This window comes from Balaenoptera physalus (assembly GCF_965194825.1).
Source record: "Balaenoptera physalus genome assembly, chromosome: 1".
In the NCBI taxonomy this organism is placed as follows: Eukaryota; Metazoa; Chordata; class Mammalia; order Artiodactyla; family Balaenopteridae; genus Balaenoptera; species Balaenoptera physalus.
Window position 1 is genome coordinate 120,232,404 of NC_138882.1, and position 25,147 is coordinate 120,257,550.

A 25,147-nucleotide genomic window follows, 5' to 3' on the forward strand; every position below is an offset into this window, starting at 1 on the left:
TTTTCTGCATTTATTGAGATACTTCTGTTTTTCTCCTTTAATCTGTTAATATGGTAAATTGCACTGATAGTTTTTATTTTTTGTCATTATTATCAGTTTTGCTTTTTTATTATTCCAGTTTTTTTATTATTATTAGTTCATTTCATTTGGAACTCAGATATATAATTTAATTAATAATTTTCCTCAGTTGATGATACTCTATCATCATTTGACCATGTCTCCTCTGCTGTATCATTTTACTTATTTTTTTTTCATTATCCACAGCTCTGTTCCATTTCTTCTACCCACACTTTTACTTTAGTGCGTTTGTTATATATCCTGATATAATAAAGTGTTATTTTTGTGTGTGTGTCTATGCATTAATTTATACAAATGTTATTGGTTTATAGCTATTGCTTTGTTTCAACTTTTTTTCACTCAACACTGTATGTTTAACTCTATTTTGTTGCTAGATATGCATCTGCTGTATTGTTTTTAAGTATAGTATAGTATATTAGTAATATATAGTATAATATTTCAGATTATGTACGCTTTGCATTTACTTATCTATTCCCCCAGAGATGGGAACCTAAAGTAACTTTCAACTTTCTGCAACTATAAAATAACACTGTGATAAATATCTTCATGTAAGTTGCTTTTTGATTTGTGCCCTGGTTTCTTTGATGCTTATACCCAGGTATGTGATTGTTGGAACATGAGATAATTTGTACATTGATTTTATTAAATTCCACCAGATTATTTTCCATAATACTGCCTCAGTTACACTCCTGCCAGTAGAGTAGAAGAAATCTTACTTCTCTACTTTCTTACCTACAATTGCTGTTATCTGATTTTTTTTTTTTTTGGCTGCGTTGGGTCTTCGTTGCTGCGCTTAGGCTTTCTCTAGTTGCAGTGAGCGGGGTCTACTCTTCGTTGTGGTGTGCGTGCTTCTCATTGTGGTGGCTTCTCTTGTTGCGGAGCACAGGTTCTAGGCGCACGGGCTTCAGTAATTGTGGCACGTGGGCTCAGTAGTTGTGGCTTGCAGGCTCTAGAGCGTAGGCTCAGTAGTTGTGGCGCATGGGCTTAGTTGCTCCGCGGCATGTGGTATCTTCCCGGACCAGGGATCAAACGCATGTCCCCTGCATTGGCAGGCGGGTTCTTAACCACTGTGCCACCAGGAAGTCCCTGATTTTTAATTTTTATTAATTTGATTAATGTTAAGGTATATATCAATGTTGAAATTGGCATTTCTCTGATTCTACTGTGTTTCTCTGATTTCTATACTTACTTGCCACTGAGCTTCCTTTTATTTTTATATTTTTTAAGTTTTATTTATTTATTTTTGATGTGGACCATTTTTTAAAGTCTTTATTGAATTTGTTACAATATTGCTTCTATTTTATGTTTTGGTTTTTTGGCCATGAGGCATGTGGGATCTTAGCTCCCCGACCAGGGATTGAACCCACACCCCCTTCACTGGAAAGTGAAGTCTTAACGACTGGATTGCCATGGAAGTCCCTGGGCTTCCTTTTAAATGATTTACCTACTTATATCCTTTGCCTGTTTTTCTATTGAGGTTTCCTGTCTTTTTCTTATTCATTTGCAACTGTTTCTTATACATGCTGTATATTAATTCCTTAGCAGGTTTTAAACACTGAAAATATTTTCTTTGGTCTGTCAACTGTCAGTTTTGCCTATGACGTCTTTGTGAGCAGAAGTTCTCAATTTTGATGTATATAAATCCATTTTTAAAAAATGTTTTGTGTTTTTAGGTCTTGCTTAAGAAGTCCTTTCAACCCTAAAATCACTCAGATATTTCCTTTTATTTTCTTCTATTAGCTTTTAAAATTTGCCTTTTACACTTGAGACTTTATTCCAGATGGCATTCCCCTGTGTGTATGGCATAAATCAGGGAATATTACTTTATTCTTCTGGATATATTGAGCTAGTTTTCCTAACACTATCTGGAAAGTAATCTATTTTTTTTCTATTGATTCGTGGTGCTGCCTTTATCAGACATCAGTTTCTGTTTCTGAACTTTCTATTCTGTTACATTGTGTATTTGTTTCTGTGTAATTGCATACTACATTTATTACTATAGCTTTGTAGATTGTATTAATATCTGGGAAAGAAGTTCTTCCATTTTACTTATCTTTTTCAAAATTAGATGAGTTTTTCATGAACCTTTATTTCATGTAATTTCAATGATGTGATTGTTAAATCGTCTAGAATTTTTATTGAAATCTGAATTAGTTATCTATTGCCGTATAACTAATTACTCCATAACTTAGTGGCTAAAACAACAATAAATATTATCGCTCTGCTCTGTGGATCAGGAATTCAAAATATCTTAATTGAATGGTTTCTGTCTTGAGGTCTCTCATGAGATTGCAACCAAGATGTCAACTGGGGCCACAGTCATCTAAAGGCTTGACTTGGGCTGGGAGATTCCTCTCCAAGTAGGTTCACTGACATGGCTACCAAGTTGATGTTGACAGTTGGCAGCATCAGTTCCTTGTCACATGAATCTTGTGACAGAGCTCCTTGAATATCCTTACAACATGGAGGCTGATGTATGCTAGAGCAAGTGATCCAGGAGACAGCAAGGTAGAAGCTGCAACGTTATTTATAACCTAGTCTCAAAAGTCACACTCCAACGTTCCTGCAATATCCTATTGATTGCACAAGACAGCTCTCCTCAGTATGAGAGGGGACTACACCAAGAAGCAAGAATCACTGGGGGCCATCTTGGAGGCTGAGTACCTCAGTTCACCCTCTGGCTGCCAATAATTAATGTCGCTCTCACATGCAAAATAGACTCATCCTTCTCACAAGACTCCCCTAAATCTCATCCCACTACAGAATCAGCTTAAAGTCCAGAATCTCATCTAAATAAGGTACAGAGGTGATGAGGCTTCTTGGGTATAGTTCCTTAAGTACAGTTCTTTGAGTACAGTTTCTTTTGATCTGAAAACTTGTGGACTTAAGAGAGGGAGCCAAACAATGCCATGTATATCAGGAGGCAAGAATCATTGGGGGCCAGTCTTAAAGGATGGCTACCACAAAATTTCATTTAACATTTCTTATAAGACAGGTCTATTGGAGACAAATTCCTTCAATCTTTGTTTAAGAAAGTATTTCTCCTTCACTTTTTTCTTTTTTTTTAGATTAAAACCCTTTTCAGTTAGGTTTTTACAATATAAAATAGATTTAATATTGAAATGACACAAATTTGGAATCATTATTAACTTTATTTGCCACTCTTTATAGACATTGGTCCACTTCCACATGAAAACTAGGGAGCATCTACTTCCACTTAACATTCTATAGAACGATGTTGTACTGCAAACCAGAGTAACTTACTTACAAAAGGGGAAAAATTACTGAAATCATGCCCCAAGATGTCCCCCAAATGTTTTTGTGTGTATAATTACAAGTGTCTGTAACTCCACAAAGCTAGTTCCTTCTTAGATCAATGTAGTATCTTTGATATCCACACCTGACCATTCGGATCACCAAACTTTCAGAAGACGTTAAAAAACAGCTATAGTTTGTCAATCAGATGGAAGTCCAAATCTAAATAAATGACTATATAAGCACATACATAGTTTAGAGTTGCTTGAAGTTAAAAACCTTTACTTTACTCGTTTCAGATTAAGATGTTTATGTTCATAGTATATAACAGTCCAATTATAACTTTCACCTGTCCTGTGTAAGGAAGTAAGTTAAGCATTTCAAAGTCAGTGCATTTTCCCAACATAAATAACACAAACTGTTATTTCAGTGCATGTTTCCAAATATTAAATGGAATGAAATTCATTATATTAAATGGTTATATCAATCATAGTATTTGAGCATATTATGGAACCTATATCACACAAATCAACTCACATCAATACTATAATTAATTCACTCTAAAAGAACATCATCACAGGCACACAAAAGAGAGAACACAATCTGCTTTTTTATAAATTCATACTATCTACTTTACACTAAAAGATTTATTATAACGAGACAGCTGATTTCCAAACCCCTTTTCTAAGTTGGCATAAGGAAAGTTCAATCCATTCGAATCTTCTGGTTTGTCATCCTATAAATGATGCTGTCATATCCAGGATCCATGTTCCAAATATTGTAAGAGGTGATAATCACAGCCAAGGCCAAGGTGATCATTATCCAAAGTATCATGTTGAAAACCACTGGATATTCAAAATTATACTTATATGCGAGGTTATAGGTACTTGATGGGGTCTGTCGCTTGTTTTGCCTCAAGGATAGTCCTAGTCTTCCTCGCAAGGGATGTGTCGAACGATCTGACAGTCACTAACTCTACCACTGCATTCCCACTGTAGAGACTGTACATGTCATCTGCAAACTTTTGTAGAGCATCAACAAGGATCTTAGAAGCATCTCTAAATTGTTCAGAGTCTTCCCCGTAACGTTTCCCAATTTCATCCAAACCTGCCAGCTCCAGTGAGTATAAATCAGGAGAATGATCCTTGGCTAGATGCTTATGTCGAGACAACAAACTTGCAATATCATGTAGCACTTGCAGTTCAGAAAGAAAAAGCAGATCAACTTCATTGTTCCTACTCAGAGAATTAAGGGGAAGTAAACTGAGAACAGAGTTTTCTTGAAACAGTCGATTGCGGAGCTGTCTTAGCGTTACTGAGAGATCTTCAAAAACCGAGTTTGCCTTCCCCACCATGTACACTCTTTCCTCACTGGGAGCCAACTGTAAAACTACAGGAGTTTCTTCAGAAAATAAGGAGTGAATGGAATTTGCAACGCTGTCAAGACTAAAAGGAACTGCATTTTCCAAAGGGTACGAAATGACACTGCCTGGGGGTAGAGCAAGCTTGTCCACTCCCTTCACCGTCACCATAACGGTAGCCCGAGGACGGTGGAATAGGTTACCCACTGCAAGTCCCGGCCAAGAAAGGTCTTCTTTCACAGAGAAGCCCATGGACAATGCAGCCACGTCTGGGATTCGCTCTCCTGGTATGGGCCAATTTCCATCCCGGAAAACAACAGACCCTGGTGATCTTAATATACTAAACTCGTCCCCTAAGACACCCGCCACCAAGAAGGACAAGAGCACGACGAGCACAGCCATGGTTCCGCGGCGGCCGCAGCAGTGCAGGACGACACGGAGCGGGCCGGCGGGACGCGCTCGACCACCGCAGCACCAGGGGGTGACGAGCTCGGGCTTGCCCCGACTCCCTGAGCCCGCCTCGTCCTCGCCTCCTCTGGGACGGCTGCCGCCTTCTCCACCAACCGCCAGCTACGCCGCGGCCTGCGGAAGAGACGAAGCCTGGGAGACGTCAGCATCATGGGCGGAGCCTAACGTGATGGATGTAAGGCCCTGCCAATGGCAGGCAGCGATCGAAGAGCCGGGCAGTTCCTCCCCCGGCCCGTGACGACCGGTCACGGGATGGAGGGTAGGGCGGGTGGTCGGGGGCTGGGGGGATGACGGAACCTGTCGAGCGGTCTAGAGAGCCCACAGGGTGGGGCTGCCTCCCGGGTGCGGACCCTTTCGCCAGTCTCGAGCGACGGTCTCCAACCAGGGTGTCTGTCTGTCCCGGTCGCGTGGCCCCGCCCCGCTACGGGTGCAGCTGTGGAAGCTGCAAGGCTGGTTTGGGTTTTGCTATAACAATTACACAGATTCACTTTTTTTTTTGAATGAAAGATTCTTTAAAATCTATAGTGCGTTACAATTTTCAAGTGTCACATACATGATTTCATATAATCCCATAATAAACTTTTTTTAACCCTCTACCACTATATTGCCCCATACCCTTTCCTTCTCCCCACTAGTAACCACTAGTTTGTTCTCTATATCTGTGAGTTTGCTTCTTTTGTGTTTTATTCACTAGTTTGTTATATTTTTAAGATTCCATATGTAAGTGATATCATACAGTATTTGTCTTTCTCTGTCTGACTTATTGCACATAGCATAATGTCCTACAAGTCCATCCATGTTGCTGCAAATGGCAAAATTTCATTCTTTTTTATGGCTGAGTAGTATTCCATTGTATGTTTATCTACCACATCTTCTTTATCCATCATCTGTTGATGGACACTTAGGTTGCTTCTGTACATTGGCAATTGTAAATAACACTGCTATGAACATTGAGGTGCACGTATCTTTTTGAATTAGTGTTGTTGGTTTTTTTGGATATATACCCAGGAGTGGAATTGCTGTGTCATATGGTAGTTCTATTTTTAGTTTTTTGAGAAACCTTCGTACTGTTTTCCACAGTGCCTGCACCAATTACATTCCCACAACAGTGTATGAGGGTTCCCTTTTCTCCACAACCTTGTCAACATTTGTTATTTGTGTTCTTTTTGATCATAGCCATTCTGATGTGTGTGGGGTGATATTTCATTGTCATTTTGATTTGTATTTCCCTGATGATTAGCGATGTTGAGCATCTTTCCATGTGCCTGTTGACCATCTGCATTTTCTCTTTGGAAAAATGTCTATTCAGTTCTTCTGGCCATTTTTTAATTGAGTTTGTTTTTTTGATGTTGAGTTGTATGAGCTGTTTATATATGTTGCATGTTAACCCCTTATCAGTCATATCATTTGCAAATATCTTCTCCCATTCAGTAGGTTGTTTTTTTGTTTGTCGATGGTTTCCTTTGCTGTACAAAAGCTTTTGAGTTTAATTAGGTCCCATTTGCCTATTTTTGCTTTTGTTTCCTTTGCTTTAGGAGACGGATCCAAAAAAACACTGCTTCAATTTGTGTCTAAGAGTGTTCTACATATGTTTTCCTCTAGAAGTTTTATAGTATCCAGGCTTACATTTAGGTCTTTAATCCATTTTGAGTTTATTTTTGGATAGCTACTTGTAAAAGATTAAAATTAGAACATTCTCTAATACCATATACAAAAATAATCTCCTTTGCTTTTTTTTTTTTTTTTAAATTTTATTTGTTTATTTATTTATGGCTGTGTTGGGTCTTCGTTTCTGTGCAAGGGCTTTCTCTAGTTGCGGCAAGTGGGGGCCACTCTTCATCGCGGTGCGCGGGCCTCTCACTATCGCGGCCTCTCTTGTTGCGGAGCACAGGCTCCAGACGCACAGGCTCAGTAATTGTGGCTCACGGGCCTAGTCGCTCCGCGGCATGTGGGATCTTCCCAGACCAGGGCTCGAACCCGTGTCCCCTGCACCGGCAGGCAGACCCTCAACCACTGCGCCACCAGGGAAGCCCTCTCCTTTGCTTTTGAAGAATAATTTGGCTGGATAGAGAATTCTAGGTTGGTGGTTTCTCTTTCAACACTTTAAATGTATCACTCCACCCGCTTCTTGCTTGCAGGGTTTCTGAAGAGAATTCTTATCCTGTTCCTTTGTAGGTAAGGTGTTTTTTATTTCCAGCTTCTTTCAAGACTTTTTGTCTTTTTTTTCTGCAATTTGAATATGATATGCCTACTTATAGATTTTTTTTTGAAATTTATTATACTTGGTGTTCTCTGAGTTTCCTTAATATGTGGTTGATATTTGTCATTAATTTTGGAAAATTCTCAGCCATTATTTATAGTTTCTTTTCCTTTCTCTTTCTCCTTCTCCTGCTACTCCCATTGAATGTGTGTTGCACTTTTTGTAATTGTCACATAGTTCTTGGATATTCTATTCCATTTTTTCTCTTCTTTTTTCTCTTTGCTTTTCAGTTTAGGAAGTTTCTATTGACTTATCTTCAAACTTACTAATTCTTTTATTGGCCATGTCCAGTCTACTGATGAGTCCATCAAAGACATTCTTCATTTCTGTTACAGTGTTTTTGATTTTTAGCATTTAATTTTGAGTCTTTATTAAGGCTTACATGTCTCTGCTTATATTACTTACCTGTTCTTGCATGTTTTCCACTTTTTATATTAGAGCCCTAGGATATTAATCATAGTTATTTTAAATTCTTTTTTTAAAATTTTTATTGGATTATAGTTGATTTACAATGTTGTGTTAGTTTCAGGTGTACAGTGAAGTAAATCAGTTATATATATATATATATCTCCACTCTTTTTTCGATTCTTTTCCCATATAGGTCATTACAGAGTATTGAGTAGAGTTCCCTGTTCTACAGAGTAGGTCCTTATTAGTTATCCATTTTATATATAGTAGTTTGTATATGTCAATCCCAATCTCCTAATTTATCCTTCTCCCCTTTTCCAGTTATTTTAGATTCTTGATCTGATGATTCCAAAACTTCTGCTATATCTAAGTCTGGTACTGATGCTTTTGGTCTTTTCATACTATTGTTTTGCATTTATCATGCCTTGTAATTTTTGGTTGAAAGCCACACATTGTGTATTGGGTGAAAGGAACTGAGGTAAATAGGCCTTTCATCTGAGGTTTTACACTATCTGGCTATTAGTTAGGGTATGCTTACTGCTGTAGCTTTAGGTGTCAGAGACAAAAATTTCCTCTAGTGTCTATTTTTGTCTCCTTGGATGTTTTGGGCTTCCCTAGAGACTCCTTCTTAAATTGGTTCTGAGGCTTCCATTTCTTCTATCTGTAATCCTTTGTTATTATACTGCAGCCTTATTCATGTGATGATAAGGTGTGAGGGAAGGGGAAGCATCTTATAGTCCTATAATTAGGTCTCATTTTTTTAGTGTGCTTGTCCCCTGAGCTGTGACCTTCACACGTTTTATAGATTTTTTTTTTCCTTTGATAAGACAGGAACAACTAAATGGCTCTGGAGTTGGGTATTTCTCTTCCTCCATGTGGAAGGCTAGTGAGGGTTGGATTTGGGTATTTTCCTCTCCCCACATGAGAGTCTAGGGGAGATTGGAATTGAGTATTTCTCTTTCTCAAAGTTGGTTGGGCTCTTGTAAAACCCAAGCTGTATGGTTAGGTAATATTGTTTCCCTTGAGGACAGCCTTTTGTTAAGGAGAACAGAATGCTCTGGGCATATTTCAAAATGATTACTTTTCCATCTCCCCTGCTAAAAATCTGAAAGAATTTTTCACCAATTCTCACTTCTGAGAACCTGGTGGGGGCTCCTGGAGCAAAAGCTCAGGAAAGTGTGGAGGTTCCTCTAAGGTCCCCTGGAGTTTTTAACTCTTAAGTTTAGCTGCACTGAGCCTCTTGCAGTTCATCATTTATAGTTTGTGTTCTATTGGTACTGGCTTCAGTGGCAAGGTTCAGCTCCTGGGCTTCTGCTCTTGGTAAGCTGTGATTCTCTATATTAATGGGGCAGCAGATAGTGATATGGCCTTAATTCTTTGATGGATCTAAGAAGAATTGTTGATTTTCAGTTATTCAGCTTTTTTTCTTGGGAGGATGGTAGTGATGCCATCTAGCTCTTTATGTGTCAGACTGGTGCTATTGATTTTTATAAATTGATCTTGTGTCTGGTAACTTTACAGAACTCTCTTATTAGTTTTAATTATTTGTTAATTCTGTTGGATTTTATATGTCACCTGAAAGTACTTACAGTTTTGTATCTTTCTTCCCAACTATTGTATCTTCTATTTTTTTTTTTTAACTGCATAGGAATCTTACTTTCCTCAGTGACTGTTAAAGCTTTGTAAATCATTTCTCAGTACAGTGGCCAAGTAGATAGAATAAATTATTCCTTGACCCTTTGAGACTTTCATAATCAACAGTAATTTTTTATGATTTATAGACTCTTAAGTGATTTGTTTTCCTCAGAATTTAGAATTCTTCCTCTTTTGTGTCTAATTTCTCATCCCTACTTGAAGATTTAATGGCCTCTTTTAAAATTCTTTTAAAGATTAAGATTGGACATTAAGGTTCATAGTATCAGGTTAATAAAGTTTTCAAAGGTTTCATTTTTAATGAATAATGGTGGTTGAATTATAATATAATTTTATATGTGTATTGAAATGATAATATAGTTTTCCTTTTTAATCTATTAATGTGGTAAATTACATTGATTTTCTAATATTAAACCATCTTTGGATTCCTAGGATAAATTCAACTTGGTCATAATATGTTATTATTTTTTATATATTCTTCTGGATTTGGTTTGCTAATGTCTTATAATTTTTTTCCAACTTTTCCAGATGTATCATATAACTTCCTCCTTTCAGACACTCAAAGATTTTTTGAAATATTCCTGCCTGTAAACAAAGGATTTTCCTCTAATATAACTGTTACTCTGTCTCTTTCTCGCTCAGAAAAAATCACACTATTGCTATATTCATAGCTTAATTTACATTTTATTAGGTAGTTTATAAGTTCTATTAACATGATGCAGTTAATGTCCTGAAATGCTATGTGTTGTTTCAGGTCACTATTATTAAGTGGTTAGTTTTCATTATATCAAATCCTTATAATACCATGTGCACACAATATCTTGTGGATATTTTTTGATGTAATTGGTCAAATTTGAATTTCTTTGATGGTATGAAAATGTTCATTAGTTTGTTTTCATGAATATTTATTGAATATCTAGTATGTGTCAAGTACTATTGTAGTTGCTGAGGATATAGCACTCAAAAAAATATCCCTGCCTTGATGGAGCATCTTGGTGATATTCTTAGGACCTAATAATAATGGTCTCAGAATATAAATGGGACTTTAGTGATGTTCCACAGTTCATACAAAAAAACATTATTCTTGTTGTCTAATAGTCATTTCATGCCTAGGGTCAAAGCTTTGATAGACCACTTTGGTTTTTTTTAACATCTTTATTGGAGTATAATTGCTTTACAATGTTGTGTTAGTTTCTGCTGTATAGCAAACTGAATCAGCTATATGCATACGTATATCCCCATATCCCCTCCCTCTTGCGTCTCCCTCCCACCCTCCCTATCCCACCCCACTAGGTGGTCACAAAGCACCAAGCTGATCTCCCTGTGCTATGCAGCTGCTTCCCATTAGCTATCTATTTTACACTTGTTATGTCAATGTTACCCTCTCACTTTGTCCCAGCTTACCCTTCCCCCTCCCCGTGTGATAGACCACTTTTAATCAATGATAAAAAACAAATTTGACCTCCTTACTGCTTTGGACCATATTTCATTGAAAAATTATCTTTATACTCTTTTTGATTATAGTTTATATTAACATGAATTATTCGTTCATAATAAAAATGAAACCTAAATAATTCTACCATAAAATTTTTTCTATTGTGGATTCATAAATATTTTTCAAATGGCTTGGATAAATTTTGATTTGGTTAATATACAATACCAAATGAATTTGTAGCACACTTTGAGAATATTTCTTAAAAAGCCAACAGGTAGGGAGTTCCCTAGTGGCCTAGTGGTTAGGATTCAGCTCTCTCACTGGCGTGGCCGGGGTTCAATCCCTGTTTGGGGAAATAATATCCCGCAAGCCGCAAGGTGCGGCCAAAAAAAAAAAAAAAAAGCCATCAAGTAAAATCTGCATTTTATTTTATATTGGGTTAATAAATGGAATTTTTAAAAGATAGGAAATGGTATATTCATTTTGCTTACATTGAGACTAATTAGAACTATTAAACTCAAGTACTTAGGAAATTTACTACTTTTGTACATTCACTTGTATATTTCAAAGAGCTTTATAATAGACTATGAATATAGCAAATTAAATTCTAAATAAATGTTTACCAAATATGTATAACATTGAATTTCAGTTCTGATACAATTCCTAGTTTAAAATACAGATAAAATCATAACTAATACAAAAATTGCCAAGCTGATTGCAGAAATTTTGGTACCCAGAGCAGGGACGCTGTCTTCCGGCAGAGGAATAAACTTGGCTGCTTGTGCAACATTAGAAACCTCTGAGGTGATATTGACTTCATTGATGGCTTGGACTGCAATATAGAATTTGGTGACATTTTCTATTTTAAAAGGTTCTGACTTAAATTCAAAATTTTCTATTGAGCTGGCCTCCTTAGGTATTAGACTAGAAGTATTCACTAAAGCAGCATTGTCAAAATCTTCTCAGAGATCCAGGAAACTCTTACTTATTCTTATAATGTAGCAGTTGGCTGGAAAACAAACAGATATTTCATGTATGTTAGAATCACTAGGATGCCTTATTGCAACCACATTGCCTTGCATGTAGGGGCCTATCAGAAATGCACACCAGGTTTTTTGTCTGGTTATTCCATCTTTATTTTAAGAAAAAATATGGGAACAGTTTTTTATCTAGTTATCTAATCACAAAGAATTTAATTCAAAATTGTATAGTACTAAAAATGGAATCTAGATTTCTTTTTAGAAATAGAAATATGAAGAACTGAGTCCACTTTTGATTTAGAACAAGGAACACAATAATGTTTGAGCATAGTAAAGATATTTAGTACTCTATGCCTGTATTATTTCTCATTAAGCTGAGAGAGAGAGTAATGGGACGGGTGAGGAAGAGAGCAGATAAGTAGAGTGGGAGCCAGGGATAAGGATAAAGAGCAAAGGGAGGCAGAGAGGCTGGAATGTGTACCAATTAAACATGTTTAGGAGCTAGGCAGACTTTGATTAGCACCTTAGTTCTACTATTTTCTAGCTGTAACAAAGAAAAATTTATTTACCCCTTCTTACCTTTAGTTTTCTTATCTGTAAAATAGAGAATCGGTCATTCAATTCATTCAACAAATATCTATGGAATGCTAGTGATGAGAATTATATATGATAATGCATGAAAAGTATTTAGCACAATGTCTGGGAGTTAATAAATGTTTGAAATATTAGCTATTGTTACTGTTACTTTATCAAGAAAGGAAAGAAAGATGCTGATGAATGTTTCATTTCAAAATGCTTTTAGAAATCTACAAGGGCCATCGATATAGAAATATATTCTCACATTATGAAATGCCATGAACAATAAAACATCAGATGTCTTCTTTGAAATGAAGACTTTATTTTTTTTTCATGAAATGTTGAAGATGTTTTAAGCATGTGGTGAATAACTTCAATTTAGTGTTGTTGTTTTTTTTAAATTCAGGCCCTGTGCCTTAAAATTCTAGTCTTTCAATAAATAGGCCTTATCGATCTGACCTATTCCACTACTCTTTACATCCTCTCTGCATTCCATTGAGGTGGATCGATCTATCTATCCATCCATCCTTTACTTTAATTCAAATATTTCATTGTGAAATTTTGCTCTCTTGACTTTGATCATATTATTTAGTTCCTTTTTTCCCTGTCATGACTCCCTGGAATGTGCCTCCCTCTCCCTATCTATACAATTTGTACTCATTCTTCAAGGCCCAACAGGAGGTCCAGTTTCATCATGAAGTCCTGGTCATGTATTTCATCCCCTTATGACTCTCTTCCATGAACTCTCATTGCATGGAAAAGAGTTTTCCAGTTTTATAGAGGTTCAGTTTATCCTTTCAATTTGAACATATTATTCTTGAGAGCAAAAGTATGTTTTTGTATGAACTAGAGTACTCCTTTTGTATGAACTAGAGTATCTGATACTGTGTTGGGCATGTATTTGACCTCCTTAATTACTTCTAGGCCCCAACAGACACATGAAAAGATGCTCAACATCACCAATCATCAGGGAAATGCAAATCAAAACTACCTTGCACCTGTCAGAATGTATTTTATCAAAAAGACAACAAATAACAAGTGTTGGTGAGAATGTGGAGAAAAGGGAATCCTCTTGCACTGTTGGTGGGAATGTTGGTTGGTGCAGCCACTATGGAAAACGGTATGGAGGTTACTAAAAGAATTAAAAATAGAACTACCATAGGATCCAGCAATTCTACTTCTGGGTATTTTTCTGAAGAAAACAAAAACCCGAATTCAAAAAGATATATGCACTTCTATGTTCATTGCAGCATTATTTTCAATAGCCAAGCTATGGACCACCTAAGTGTCCATTGACAGATGAATGGATAAAGAAGATGTGGTATATATATATACAATGGAATATTACTCGGCCATAAAAAAGAATGAAGTCTTGCCTTTTGTGACAACATGGATGGACCCAGAGGGTATTATGCTAAGTGAATTATGTCAGACAGAAGAGGACAAATACCACATGATTTCACTTATATGTGGAATCTAAAAAGCAAAACAAATGAACATAACAAAACAGAAATAGACTCATAGATACAGAGAACAAATAAGTATTTGCCAAAGGGGAGAGGAGTGGGGGGAATGAGTGAAATAGGTGAGGGAGATTAAGAGGTACAAACTTTTACAAAATAAATGAGTCATGGGGATGAAATGTACAGCATGGGGAATATAGTCAGTAATACTATAGTAATTTAGTATGGTGACAGATGGTAACTAGACTTAAAGTGGTGATCATTTTGTATTGTATAGATATATCAAATCACTATGTTATGCACTTGGACCTAACATAGTGTTGTAGGTCAATTACACCTTAATAAAAATATTACTTGTTGACCAACAATAGAGTTATTCAGTTGATACCCAAAATGACAAAATTAGAGGATCATAAAATATTAGAATTACATCTACTTGTTTTAGTAATTCTAGGTCATATAGTCTGATTTGCATATTTGACAGGTATGGAAATTGGGTCCCAGAAAATTTAAGTTTTTAATTCGAAATTATATAAATATTTATTTTTTGAGATACTTCTACTACCTCGTTTTGCAATGCCTAAGGGTAAAATTTGATAGAAACTACAGTACCTTCCTACTTGTCACAAGGAAAGAGGACAATCAGATCCCACCTATTTGAGGCATTTGAGGTTAAACACAGTGAAGTTTTTTTGATTTTTGTTTTCTCTCCCAATGTACATATGAAATACTTTCTTCCTTCTTTTAGTTCCTATAATCAGCGTAAGGGATGTTTATTATGAAGCCAATCATGAACTGAAGTCTTGGTCTTAACTGAGTTCAATTCAGAATTAAACATTTGGTCAGATAATTTTATTTATGTCTTTTGCAGTGGAAGTTTCTTTTTAATTTCACTGTATTTTTAAGGGTCATGATGTATTTCAGAGCTGTCATGATAAGAATCTCAATATTGAAGTACAAAGAGCATTTCATGGGTATTTTATGTTTCCTTTGGCTTTAGAATGATTTTTTTCCATTGTGTAATAATGACAAAAAGAAATATAGATACATGGGAAATGAAAGATTAAAAAGCATCATTTCTTTTGAGAGCATATAGTAAGGGGTTTATTATAACCCAGGAGAAAGAGCATTGAAAGTGGCTTTTCAGCACTGACAACCTCTGAGATATGTGTCTATTGATATGCATATTGCTTTCATTTTACCACCTTAAAGGGAAAATAGCAAGATTGGCTTTACCCCATAAGAATCTACTAGTCTAGGGCTTCCCTGGTGGTACAGTGGTTAAGAATCCGTCTGCCAATGCAGGGGACATGGGTTCGAGCCCGGGTCCAGGAAGATTCCACATGCCGTGGAGCAACTAAGCCTGTGAGCCACAACTACTGAGCGTGCACTCTAGAGCCCCGAGCCACAACTACTGAGCCCACGTGCTGCAACTACTGAAGCCCACGTGCCTAGAGCCTGTGCTCCACAACAAGAGAAGCCATTGCAATGAGAAGCCCGCGCACCACAATGACGAGTAGCCCCCACTCGCCACAACTAGAGAAATGCTCGTGCACAGCAATGAAGACCCAATGCAGCCAAAAATAAATTAAAAAAAAAAAAAAAGAATCTACTAGTCTAGCACAATACTGGAATATGGTAGGCATTCAATAAATACTAATTTAATTTGTTAAATTTAAAGCAAAGCTGAAAGTGATTTAAGCTTCCTGGAATGATGGCAATTTATTCTAAGGAACTTGGAATGAATGAGATATTTTGGCCTTGAACTCTAATTCAAACTCCATAGCCAAATCTCTGCACGTGATCCTCTCTCTCTGGGACATCTTCACTTAACTTGGCTAACTTCTCTCATTCTTCAAGACATAGGTCAGGGATAGTCTGCACTGAAAAGCCTTTTAAGATATACGTTGTGATCTTAACCCTCAAGCGGAAGTGGCCATCCAATGGCATATCTCATCATATTCTGTAAAATTGTCTGTTTATTTGCAGGAAGTATCTTTTGCTTATATTTAAAAAAAAAAGATTTGTGCACTCAACTAAGTGCAAGTTATATATTTTTTAAAATGTTTTAATTTAATTTAATTTATTTTTTATACAGCAGGTTCTTAGTAGTTATCTATTTTATACATATTAGTGTATACATGTCAATCCCAATCTCCCAATTCATCCTACCACACCCCCACCCCCCCGCCACTTTCCCCCCTTGGTGTCCATACGTTTGTTCTCTACATCTGTGTCTCAATTTCTGCTCTGCAAATTGATTCATCTGTACCATTTTTCTAGGTTCCACACATATGTGTTAATACACGATATTTGTTTTTCTCTTTCTGACTTACTTCACACTGTATGAGTCTCTAGATCTATCCACGTCTCTACAAATGACCCAGTTTCATTCCTTTTTATGGCTGAGTAATACTCCACTGTATATATGTACCACATCTTCTTTATCCATTCGTCTGTCGATGGCTATTTAGGTTGCTTCCATCATGGGGCTATTGTAAATAGTGCTGCAATGAACATTGGGGTGCCTGTGTCTTTTTGAATTATGGTTTTCTCTGGGTATATGCCCAGTAGTGGGATTGCTGGGTCATATGTTAATTCTATTTTTAGTTTTTTAAGGAAGCTCCATACTGTTCTCCATAGTGGCTGTATCAATTTACATTCCCACCAACAGTGCAAGAGGGTTCCCTTTTCTCCACACCCTCTCCAGCATTTGTTGTTTGTAGATATTCTCATGATGCCCATTCTAACTGGTGTGAGGTGATACCTTGTAGTTTTGATTTGCATTTCTCTAATAATTATTGATGTTGAGCAGCTTTTCATGTGCTTCTTGGCCATCTGTATGTCTTTGGAGAAATGTCTATTTAGGTTTTCTGCCCATTTTTGGATTGGGTTGTTTGTTTTTTAAATATTGAGCTGCATGAGCTGTTTATATATTGTGGAGATTAATTCTTTGTCCATGGATTCGTTTGCAAATATTGTCTCCCATTCTGAGGGTTGTCTTTTCGTCTTGTTTGTAGTTTCCTTTGCTTTGCAAAAGCTTTGAAGTTTCATTAGGTCCCATTTGTTTATTTTTGTTTTTATTTCCATTACTATAGGAGGTGGATCAAAAAAGATCTTGCTGTGATTTATGTCAAAGAGTGTTCTTCCTATGTTTTCCTCTAAGAGTTTTATAGTGTCCACTCTTACATTTAGGTCTCTAATGCATTTTCAGTTTATTTTTGTGTATGGTGTTAGGGAGTGTTCTAATTTCATTCTTTTACATGTAGCTCTCCAGTTTTCCCAGCACCACTTATTGAAGAGACTGTCTTTTCTCCATGGTATATCCTTGCCTCCTTTGTCATAGATTAGTCGACCATAGGTGCGTGGGTTTATCTCTGGGCTTTCTATCCTGTTCCATTGATCAATATTTCTGTTTTTGTGCCAGTACCATATTGTCTTGATTACTGTAGCTTTGTAGTATAGTCTGAAGTCAGGGAGTCTGATTCCTCCAGCTCCGCTTTTTTCCCTCAAGACTGCTTTGGCTATTCAGGGTCTTTTATGTCTCCATACAAATTTTAAGATTTTTTTGTTCCAGTTCTGTAAAAATGCCATTGGTAATTTGCTGGGATTGCATTGAATCTGTAGATTGCTTTGGGTAGTATAGTCATTTTCACAATATTGATTCTTCCAATCCAAGAACATGGTATATCTCTCCATCTGTTGGTATCATCTTTCATTTCTTTCATCAGTATCTTATACTTTTCTGCATACAGGTCTTTTGTCTCCCTAGGTAGGTTTATTCCTAGGTATTTTATTCTTTTTGTTGCAACGGTAAATGGGAGTGTTTCCTTAATTTCTCTTTCTGATTTTTCATCATTAGTATATAGAAATGCCAGAGATTTCTGTGTGTTAATTTTATATCCTGCAACTTTACCAAATTCATTGATTAGCTCTAGTAGTTTCTGGTGGCATCTCTAGGATTCTCTATGTATAGTATCATGTTATCTGCAAACAGTGACAGTTTTACTTCTTCTTTTCCAATTTGGATTCCTTTTATTTCTTTTTCTTCTCTGATTGCCATGGCTAGGACTTCCAAAATTATGTTGATTAATAGTGGTGAGAGTGGACATCCTTGTCTCGTTCCTGATCTTAGAGGAAATGCTTTCAGTTTTTCACCATTGAGAATGATGTTTGCTGTGGGTTTGTCGTATATGGCCTTTATTATGTTGAGGTAGGTTCCCTCTATGCCCACTTTCTGGAGAGTTTTTATCATAAATGGGTGTTGAATTTTGTCAAAAGCTTTTTCTGCATCTATTGAGATGATCATATGGCTTTTATTCTTCAGTTTGTTAATATGGTGTATCACATTGATTGATTTGCATATATTGAAGAATCCTTGCATCGATGGGATAAATCCCACTTGATCATGGTGTATGATCCTTTTAATGTGTTGTTGGATTCTGTTTGCTAGTATTTTGTTGAGGATTTTTGCATCTATATTCATCAGTGATATTGGTCTGTAATTTTCTTTTTGTAGCATCTTTGTCTGGTTTTGGTATCAGGGTGATGGTGGCCTCATAGAATGAGTTTGGGAGTGTTCCTTCCTCTGCAATTTTTTGGAAGAGTTTGAGAAGGATGGGTGTTAGCTCTTCTCTAAATATTTGATAGAATTCACCTGTGAAGCCATCTGGTCCTGGATTTTTGTTTGTTGGAAGATTTTTAATCATAGTTTCAATTTCATTACCTGTGATTGGTCTGTTCAGATTTTCTATTTCTTCCTGGTTTCAGTCTTGGAAGGCTATACCTTTCTAAGAATTTGTCCATTTCTTCCAGGTTGTCCATTTTATTAGCATAGAGTTGCTTGTAGTAGTCTCTTAGGATGCTTTGTATTTCTGTGGTGTCTGTTGTAACTTCTCCTTTTTCATTTCTAATTTTATTGATTTGAGTCCTCTCCCTCTCTTTCTTGATGAGTCTGGCTAATGGTTTATCAATTTTGTTTATCTTCTCAAAGAACCTGCTTTTAGTTTTATTGATCTTTGCTATTATTTTCTTTGTTTCTATTTCATTTATTTCTGCTCTGATCTTTATGATTTCTTTCCTTCTGCTAACTTTGGGTTTTGTTTTTGCTTCTTTCTCTAGTTCCTTTAGGTGTAAGGTTAGTTTGTTTATTTGAGATTTCTCTTGTTTCTTGAGGTAGGCTTGTATAGCTATAAACTTCCCTCTTAGAACTGCTTTTGCTGTATCCCATAGGTTTTGGATCACCGTGTTTTCATTGTCATTTGTCTCTAGGTATTTTTTGATTTCCTCTTTGATTTCTTCAGTGATCTCTTGGTTATTTAGTAACGTATTATTTAGCCTCCATGTGTTTGTGTTTTTTACGTTTTATTCCCTGTAATTCATTTCTAATCTCATAGCGTTGTGGTCAGAAAAGATGCTTGATATGATTTCAATTTTCTTAAATTTACGGAGGCTTGATTTGTGACCCAAGATGTGATCTATCCTGGAGAATGTTCCGTGCGCACTTGAGAAGAAAGTGTAATCTGTTGTTTTTGGATGGAATGTCCTATAAATATCAATTAAATCTATCTGGTCTATTGTGTCATTTAAAGCTTCTGTTTCCTTATTTATTTTCACTTTAGATGATCTGTCCATTGGTGTACGTGAGGTGTTAAAGTCCCCCACTATTATTGTGTTATTGTCGATTTCCTCTTTTATAGCTGTTAGCAGTTGCCTTATGTATTGAGGTGCTCCTATGTTGGGTGCATATATATTTATAAGTGCTATATCTTCTTCTTGGATTGATTCCTTGATCATTATGTAGTGTCCTTCCTTGTCACTTGTAACATTCTTTATTTTAAAGTCTATTTTATTTGATATGAATATTGCTACTCAGCTTTCTTTTGATTTCCATTTGCATGGAATATCTTTTTCCATCCCCTCACTTTTAGTCTGTATGTGTCCCTAGGTCTAAAGTGGGGTCTCTTGTAGACAGCATATATATGGGTCTTGTTTTTGTATCCATTCAGCAAGCCTGTGTGTTTTGGTTGGAGCATTTAAGCCGTTCACTTTTAAGGTAATTATCGATATGTATGTTCCTATGACCATTTTCTTAACTGTTTTGGGTTTGTTTTTGTAGGTCCTTTTCTTCTCTTCTGTTTCCCACTTAGAGAATTTCCTTTAGCATTTGTTTTACAGTTGGTTTGGTGGTGCTGAATTCTCTTAGCTTTTGCTTGTCTGTAAAGCTTTTGGTTTCTCCATTGAATCTGAATGAGATCCTTGCTGGGTAGAGTAATCTTGGTTGTAGGTTCTTCCCTTTCATCACTTTAAGTATATCATGCCACTCTCTTCTGGCTTGTAGAGTTTCTGCTGAGAAATCAGCTGTTAACCTTATGCGAGTTCCCTTGTATATTATTTGTCATTTTTCCCTTGCTGCTTTCAATAATTTTTCGTTGTCTTTAATTTTTGCCAATTTGATTACTATGTGTCTCGGCTTGTTTGTCCTTGGGTTTATCCTGCCTGGGACTCTCTGCACTTCCTGGACTTGGGTGGCTATTTCCTTTCCCATGTTAGGGAAGTTTTCGACTATAATCTCTTCAAATATTTTATCGGGTCCTTTCTCTCTCTCTTCTCCTTCTGGGACCCCTATAATGCGAATATTGTTGCGTTTCATGTTGTCCCAGAGGTCTCTTAGGCTGTCTTCATTTCTTTTCATTCTTTTTTCTTTATTGTGTTCCACAGCAGTGAATTCCACCATTCTGTCTTCCAGGTCACTTATCCGTTCTTCTGCCTCAGTTATTCTTCTATTGATTCCTTCCAGTGTAGTTTTCATTTCAGGTATTGTATTGTTCATCTGTGTTTGTTTGTTCTTTAATTCTTCTAGGTCTTTGTTAAACATTTCTTGCATCTTCTCGATCTTTGCCTCCACTCTTTTTCTGAGGTCCCGGATCATCTTCACTATCATTATTCCGAATTGTTTTTTGGAAGGTTGCCTATCTCCACTTCATTTAGTTGGTTTTCTGGGCTTTTATCTTGTTCCTTCATCTGGTACACAGCCCTATGCCTTTTCATCTTGTCTATCTTTCTGTGAGTGTGGTTTTTGTTCCACAGGCTGCGGATTGTAGTTCTTCTTGCTTCTGCTGTCTGCCCTCTGAGTGCACAAAGCTTAGAAAAAAAAAAAAAACAAACCTAATAGTATTTGAAAATTCAACAAATGGTCAGTGAATGAAGGAAATTGTGCAAGTACAGAAATACTTAGAAAAAGTTTTCCCTCTTAGGGAGAAAGGAACGCAACAGAAAGCTCTTAAGTCAGTCTTCTCAAAGTAATTTCTAAGATGGTTCATACTGTGAGAGGCAGTTTGGCACAACAGAATCTGACGAGAGTGAGTTAGTCTTCTAATTTATTTAATGTGGAGGACTTTGGGCCAGTTCATTATCTCTTGGAGCTTAAGTTTTCACATATGAAAATAGGTGGCCCATAGTAGACAATCTATACATGTTATTTATAAATAGGACATTAGAAAATTTTTAGCAAATGAAAACCAGTGGGATTTCTTTTAGTATATAATATTTTTAAATGTTATGTCAAACTTACCTTTTCCTTTATCTAGGACATTGCCAGGGGCTGTTCATGAAAGTTGAATGTGATCTTCTTTAAACTTAGCCTCAACGTCTGTAATTTTGGCGGGTGGGAACACGTGAGGGTGATTACCAGTAGGAGGAGCTCCTGATACAGTAAATGGCCCTCTAGGGGTTAGTCTGCTAAAGTCTGTTTCAGCTTTTTCCACGTCATCTTTGACTCCAGGTCTGGGCGGGTTCCGTATAATTTTACCTACCAAAAAAGCAATTTTGTAACTTGTCATATTGTGATACCTATTGTTTATTTCATAATCTCATTGGCAGCTGTAGAGGGTTAATATTGATTGATAGCAGCCATTGAAAAAGTAACAGCTTTTAATGAAAAAAGCTTGTTTTATCGGTGTCATTTAAAAATTGATGAGGAGAGACTTCCCTGGTGGTCCAGTGGGTAAGAATCTGCCTCCAATGTAGGGGACATGGGTGCGATCCCTGGTCTGGGAACTAATATTCCACATGCTGTGGGGTGACTAAGTCTGCGCACTCAAGAGCCCGCGTGCCACAACTAGAGAGCCCGCTCACTGCTGCTACTGAGCCCACAGGCTCTAACTAGAGAGGAGCTCGTGCCCCAAAATGAAGAGCCTGTACCGCAACAAAGAGCCCGCGTGCCACAACAAAAGATCCCACATGCTGCAAATGAAGATCCTGCAACTAAGACCCAATGCAGCCAAATAAATAAATAAATACTAAAAAATAAATAAATAAAATTGATGAGGAGACATTGTGCAATCTTAGTACTATCTTTTAACCTATCTGTCTTTACTTCTTGACTGTAAATTCTTTGAGGACAAGGATGGTGCCTTATATATCTTTGTAGCTCCAGTATCTAGCAAAATGCTTGCCACCTAGGAGGTGCTCAATAATTTTTTTTTCAATGTAAATGAACTGAAGGAGACATAAACAAAACATATTGGAAGCATAGTCCTATGCTAGGTCTGTTAACGTAAATATGGTTTTGAAACATAAAGGTGATTATATAACTATATAACTAGGTTTTCCATAGTACATTATAATTTAAATGCTTGCCACATATAATTTACCTAAATAAATGACACATTTCTATTTTAATGCCCGTTACCATTTTCAACATAGCCTGGTATGTACAGAGCTTTGTTCTGTTGTTGTCTTAAACTTAGCCTAGCCATGTTGTTTCTTGCCTGGGCATGTCCTTTTAAACTGTATCTACCACTTCCATGATAATCTGTAAAATATCTTGAGTAGATGCCATCATTCTTGACAGTATCAGCACCTTGATATTGAAATGTAATATTAGACATACAACAAAGTAAAAATGACAATATCAACTGTTCATGAGCACTAGTGATGGAAGCTATTTTGGGAGATAGTATAACACAATTTTTTAAGCACATGAACCCTAGAATCAGACTACTTGGGTTCAAAACCTGGCTTGGCCACTTGCCAACCTTTGACTTTGGAAAAGCCTAATTCATGGTAAGCATTCAATTAATATTAGCTACTATTATTTCATAAGAGAATCCTAACAAAATAAGGAAAATATAACTAAACTGGAGAAAGCATATGCAAAACACCGACACTAATGAAAATAGAGAAAAACTGTACTCTTGTTACATGGGAAAGACAAAATTGTTCATAAAATTTAAAGAAGATAAATGTGCTCATGTTTATGCCTAGACAAGATAACTAATTGAAAAGTTAAAAAGTTTTAAAAACATTAAAATTAAATTCACTTAAAATATGTTTCATTAGCATATATAGGAAATTTTGACTTCTAAGTCATGTGATTATAGTAGGATTTTAAGTTCAGTGGAAGTTGACGCAGATTCTTATTACCTGCACCATTGTCCCATAGCTCTAATGTTACTTGATGTCCATCTTCGGTTTCTATAATGGCTGTTACATTGATTCCCAGTACAGGCAAAAACCCTTGACTGACTTGTGCATAAACAATCAGTAGGTTAGGGTAATGGGCTGTATTTTGACTTGTGACCTGTTGCAATTACTAGGAGTGTAGTAGGACTTCTTGCTCGAGTAGTCACTGTCAGCATTTGCATTTGAAGGCTGGCATGATTATTTAGAAGGCTGTAAGTCCAAGTACCTGTCTGAAAATTTTAAAAATAGCTATTTGAGAGCTTTTGTAATATCTTCCTACTCCTGTATATGATGTTATCTTCATTTTTTCCTCAAAATTGGTTGATAAAGCATGGAGAAAATAAAAAAATATTCTTATCTCTGCAATACCTGGTATTCAAAGATAAGCAGATCGAATATTTAGCTTATCTTCTTTGAAATCTGAGGTTTTATATTTCTTTCCTTGTGGATCTTGGAGAAGAATTTCTGGCTTTTGTATTGTCCATGTGACAACAAAGAAAGTGGCATTTCCAATTGTACTGTCCACAGGCACTGTACCATTTATCCATTTCCCTCCTGTAATTGTCAAGGCTTTGCTTTCCAACTGTTACATAAATAAAAACAACAAACATGTGAAACTGATTTGTTATTACAGTTAGTAACATTTCAAAGTTTAGTCAGTTCAGAGTAATTCTAAATATACTTTTAAGATTTCAATTAAAATAACTAAGAATGATTTTGAAGAATTTTGCAAATGAAAAGCATTTATACTGATAAAAAAATAGAAAAATCAAAAGAAAAAGTGACTGTAAGTGTCACAAAAAGCAAATTCAATAAGGATATTACACCTGAAATGTTTTCAGGCAGAATAGTTATTTATTAGAGAAAGAAGTTGCTATTTAGGATAATAAATAAATAAAAAGTTATTACAGGGCTTCCCTGGTGGCGCAGTGGTTGAGAATCCGCCTGCCAATGCGGGGGACATCGGTTCGAGCCCTCGTCTGGGAAGATCCCGCATGCCGTGGAGCAACTGGGCCCGTGAGCCACAACTACTGAGCCTGCGCATCTGGAGCCTGCGCTCCACAACAGGAGAAGCCGCGACAGTAAGAGGCCCATGCACCGCGATGAAGAGTGGCACCCGCTCGCCGCAACTGAAGAAAGCCCTTGCACGGAAACGAAGACGCAACACAGCCAAAAATAAATAAATTAATTAATTTTTTAAAAAAAAGGGTCGCTAAACCAGAATGGGATGCCCGCATACATTTATTTAAAAAAAAAAGTTATTACAAGTGTGAAAAGGCAAAGAATTTTTTTAAAGATACTGACCTGAATAGCCTGCTGAGTGATGCTGCCACTTCTAGATGAAATTCTACTGAAAGCATTAGTAAGGCCATGTATGTCTTTATTGGCATAAAAACAGTGTCCTCCCAAAATAGAATTTTATTTACCTTTATAATACTAATCTTATTTTATTTTATTTTTTAAATTTTTATTGGAGTATAGTTGATTCACAATATTGTGTTAGTTTCAGGTATACAGCAAAGCGAATCAGTTATACATATATCCACTCTTTTTTAGATTCTTTTCCCTGTTGAGTAGAGTTCCCTGTGCTATACAGTAGGTCCTTATTAGTTATCTATTTTATATATAGTAGTGTGTATATGTCAATCCCAGTCTCCCAATTTATCCCTCCCCCTGCTTTCGCCCCTGGTAACCATAAGTTTGTTTTCTACATCTGTGACTCTTTCTGTTTTGTAAATGAATTCA

The 25,147-nt window shown here is 36.5% G+C and overlaps 1 protein-coding gene, 1 long non-coding RNA gene and 1 pseudogene across 4 annotated transcripts in view; 1 reads left to right on the forward strand and 2 right to left on the reverse strand.

Annotated features, from left to right (window-relative positions):
• The window catches only part of LOC309636992, an 88,992-nt gene that overhangs the window by 35,242 nt on the left and 28,603 nt on the right, over nt 1-25,147 (forward strand). The gene's annotated exons all lie outside the window — the stretch shown is intronic.
• LOC309636887 (renin receptor pseudogene) lies at nt 3,169-5,268 on the reverse strand (annotated as a pseudogene). Its single transcript has one exon. The product of its transcript is annotated as a renin receptor pseudogene (transcript).
• LOC309636970 (calcium-activated chloride channel regulator 1-like) overlaps nt 7,301-25,147 on the reverse strand; it is a 40,655-nt gene continuing 22,808 nt past the window's right edge. The window contains 10 exon segments of the mRNA XM_082410874.1: nt 7,301-11,879; nt 11,883-11,926; nt 21,510-21,543; nt 21,547-21,746; nt 22,629-22,799; nt 23,363-23,514; nt 23,516-23,631; nt 23,760-23,777; nt 23,781-23,984; nt 24,707-24,804. Of these exon segments, the coding sequence (XP_082267000.1) occupies nt 11,586-11,879; nt 11,883-11,926; nt 21,510-21,543; nt 21,547-21,746; nt 22,629-22,799; nt 23,363-23,514; nt 23,516-23,631; nt 23,760-23,777; nt 23,781-23,984; nt 24,707-24,804 (1,331 nt within the window). The 3' untranslated portion in view covers nt 7,301-11,585.